This window comes from Myotis brandtii, unplaced genomic scaffold (assembly GCF_000412655.1).
Source record: "Myotis brandtii unplaced genomic scaffold, ASM41265v1 scaffold1777, whole genome shotgun sequence".
NCBI lineage: Eukaryota > Metazoa > Chordata > Mammalia > Chiroptera > Vespertilionidae > Myotis > Myotis brandtii.
In genome coordinates, this window is record NW_005356585.1 from 113,146 (window position 1) to 116,765 (window position 3,620).

Below are 3,620 nucleotides of genomic sequence, written 5' to 3' on the forward strand. Positions count from 1 at the left end.
TGCTCACACAGCCCCAGGCGCTGGCCCCTGGCCAGCCCAGCCCTGCCTCCAGCTTTCTCCTTCTGGTGTGGAGGGCCCAGCACAGCGCCTCCCAGAGCCCAGCCATGGTCACCTGCTCTCTCCGTCCTCACACCTGCCGGCCCCTCCGCACCAGCCTGTCCTCTTTCTCCCAACTCCCCTGACACAGGCTCACTGGGGCTCCGCCCACACTCCCATGGGCCTTTGCTGAGGGTCTAGATTGCTGTCTGGGGTCCAGTGGGTCCACCACTGTCAATGGACTGACAGTGCCTGAAACCAGCTCCCAGCCGCGGCTCCCACAGTCAGGACTTTCCTCGGCCCCTGGTCGGTGTCCCCTTCCCTGTCCGCCCTCTTCCTGAGCCTGTCCCATGTGTCCGTCTGAAGGGACATGGAGGGATGGCACCAGGAGGGGCAGAGGGAGAAGTGTGTTCTGCGGAGGGCACCCCCTGCCTGGGTGCACCCCGAGCACCTCCTGACTGGCTCCTCTTGCTTTGCCCTGACCCCCAGGTGCAGAACGAGCTGAGAAGGAAGTGGCAGAGCCTGTGCCCACGCCAGCCCTCGGGGTGGGGCGACCAGCTCCACAGCCTGTCCATCTCCAGGAACGGCTCTGAGAGCACCCTGCCTTCCCACCGTGGCTCCCACTCCCCGTCCTTCCTGCAGACTGAGACCTCGGTCATCTAGTGCCGGCCAGCCCGCCCGTGAGCCGCAGCCACGTGGGCCCGGGTGCCGGGGAAATCAGCACCGGCTCAGCACCCTGGTCTGCGCCCGGCCCAAGTGCAACTGGCCACCTCCTAACTGGACGGGCCTTAGATCGAATCATTGTTAAACTTCTGCATTTACTAGTAGCTGGCTTTGTTCATCGTGTTTGGCTGTGTAGATGGACCCGTTTTCAAAGAGAATAGGGGACACCGAGTGACCCCTGAGCGAGACGTGCTGGCCCCACCGCTGTGGAAGGCTTCCCAGCCTGGATGTCTGTCCTCAGCGGGAGCCGGGCCCCTGCAGGCCCATCCCTGCCCTACCCGGTCCCCGGGGGCTGCGCTGGGCTGCGGACACAGGAGCCAGCGGAGGACTTCCCTGAAGCGGCCCTGAAGGCCCCGGGGACCCCCTCTCCTGCTTCGAGGCCACAGCCGCAGGGAGCAGCGTGCCCCCTCAAGGGGTCCTGCTTTATGAGGGCCCTTGGCACTAAAGGGACACCATGGCGTTCCTTCAGGCCCCTCACCCAGCGGCCCCTGGCCATCGGGCGACACCAGAAACACGGAGAAGCCTAGTCTCCTAATGAAAATAGCCGTACTGCCCTCTCTGTTTAAGCGGAGAATTGTTTCATGTGAGAATAGTGTCCGGAGCGCCTCTGTGCAATGCTGGCAGATGCGGCCCTGGCTGCCGGTCCGCCCACCTGGTGAACTTGGGGGACGCATCTGGGGAGCGGCGGCCACAGGGCAGAGGGCAAAGGACTGTGCAGTCACCCCCAGCCCAAGCGCCTGGCCTGCTGTGCGCATCTTCACCCCGTTTACCACACGGCCCCCTTAGCATGGAGGCCGTGGATCCTTCCCATGCATCCCAGACCTGTGAGCATGCGGCGACTGGGATGGTGGCGGGAGCGGCCGGGGAGGCCAGCGGGATGCCCCTGGGCTGCACCCAGACACCCTGAGCCGGGCCCCTCTCAGCCGTTCAGGCCCCTCACCCAGCGGCCCTGGCCATCGGGCGACACCAGAAACACGGAGAAGCCTGGTCTCCTAATGAAAATAGCCGCACTGCCCTCTCTGTTTAAGCGGAGAATTGTTTCATGTGAGAATAGTGTCCGGAGCGCCTCTGTGCAATGCTGGCAGATGCGGCCCTGGCTGCCGGTCCGCCCACCTGGTGAACTTGGGGGACGCATCTGGGGAGCGGCGGCCACAGGGCAGAGGGCAAAGGACTGTGCAGTCACCCCCAGCCCAAGCGCCTGGCCTGCTGTGCGCATCTTCACCCCGTTTACCACACGGCCCCCTTAGCATGGAGGCCGTGGATCCTTCCCATGCATCCCAGACCTGTGAGCATGCGGCGACTGGGATGGTGGCGGGAGCGGCCGGGGAGGCCAGCGGGATGCCCCTGGGCTGCACCCAGACACCCTGAGCCGGGCCCCTCTCAGCCGTCCAGTGTCACAGACGGTGTTTACCTGGAGCCGGGCTGCGCCCGGGTCACCGGCGGACAGTGTTTCCCTCAGCGTCACCGCGGCCCAAAGAGCCGCACGAGGCCTCTTGCTGGGGAGCGAGAGGGCGCTTTACTGACAGTTGACAGGAGCGCGTGACCAGTCCCTGTCTCGTTTTAAAACGTCGTAAATGTGTATGTGGCCCTGTGTAAACAGCTCAATAAACCTGATGTCATATCTGTCCATGTGTCGGAAGCCACTCAGAGCCCTGGGGCCTCACACTGAGGACGGACTACCGCCCGCGTCTGAGGCAGCGCTTGGACGAGGAGGGAGAGGTCGGGGGGCACGCGCCCCCACATGGCCATTGGAAGCCCCTGCGGCCCCCGTGCTGGTGCACCTGGCAGGGCATCCTGCTGAGCGGCTGCTCGGTGCTGGCCCTCGGGCTCCCGGTCATCCTAGGTCTGCATGTAGTCACCCTTCCGCAGAAGCCGAGCCTGCTGAGTGGACGCAGGTGAACATGCGTGTGCACATCCGTGTGTGTACATCTGTGTGTGTGCATGTCTGTGCACATGCATGTGAGTGCACATCTGTGTGTGTGCACATCCGTGTGTGTGCATGCCTTGGATAACCCCTAACCTCATTTCTGCCAGAAGCAGAAAAAAATCTATTTCTAATAAACTCCATGCCCAACCAAACTGCTTCATTTCAAAATGAATAGTGCCCCCTGCTAAAACTTACATGGTCAGGAGAGGGTTAGATGTGAGTGGACGGACCAGCCGCTGTGATTCTCCTAAGAGCAAAGCAAGTGGGAATAAGGAGAGAAGGCGGGGTCCAGCACTGTGTGAGCAGGAGGCACCTGGTGGCGGGCAGAGGGGGGCAGCCTGGTGCCCTGCTCATCAGGAGTGGCAGGTGGTTGTGGCTTTGTCTCCACGTTACAGATTATACCGAAGAGTCTCACGCCTCAGTTACGACCGAGAAAGTGGAAACGCTGAGTCCGCCCTGCCGCCCGCCTCCCTCTGCAGGTAAGTGCTACGAGTGACCACACTGTTCCCAGGGTGTCCCTCGACGTCCGTGCAAACCTCTCCCTCTGTCCCTCTCCGTATCCTTTTCTTCATGGAAATTAGGTTATGTTGTATAGAAGTTTCGGCAACCAGCTTTCTCAGTTAAGACAAATGGTGTGGGCCTTGCCTGCACCGGCTGCTCTGCTTGTAACAGTGGCACAATATTCCACAGGGACTCGGCTGCGCCCCGTCCCACCCCGCTCTGCCCGCCCCGCTCTGCCCGCCCCGGTGACGAACATCTGAGTTGTTTTACCAGTGCTTTGCGTTGGCCCACCTGTTCCCACAGAGCAAACCCCGGAAGTGGACCCGTCACTGGGCATAAGCTTGGGCTCTGGGCGGTGCACCACCCCAGGCTGCGGTGGCTCCTCTCTCTGACACCGCGCCCTGTCCCCGCACGCACGGCCGCCATCTGCAAC

At 62.6% G+C, this 3,620-nt stretch overlaps 1 protein-coding gene across 1 annotated transcript in view; it reads left to right on the forward strand.

Annotated features, from left to right (window-relative positions):
* The window catches only part of VIPR2 (vasoactive intestinal peptide receptor 2), a 29,089-nt gene extending 27,428 nt beyond the window's left edge, over positions 1 to 1,661 (forward strand). Inside the window, exon 13 of the mRNA XM_014537381.1 lies at positions 526 to 1,661. Within this exon, the coding sequence (XP_014392867.1) occupies positions 526 to 699 (174 nt within the window). The 3' untranslated portion in view covers positions 700 to 1,661. The remainder of the gene's footprint in view (positions 1 to 525) is intronic.
* Positions 1,662 to 3,620: the final 1,959 nt, after the last annotated feature.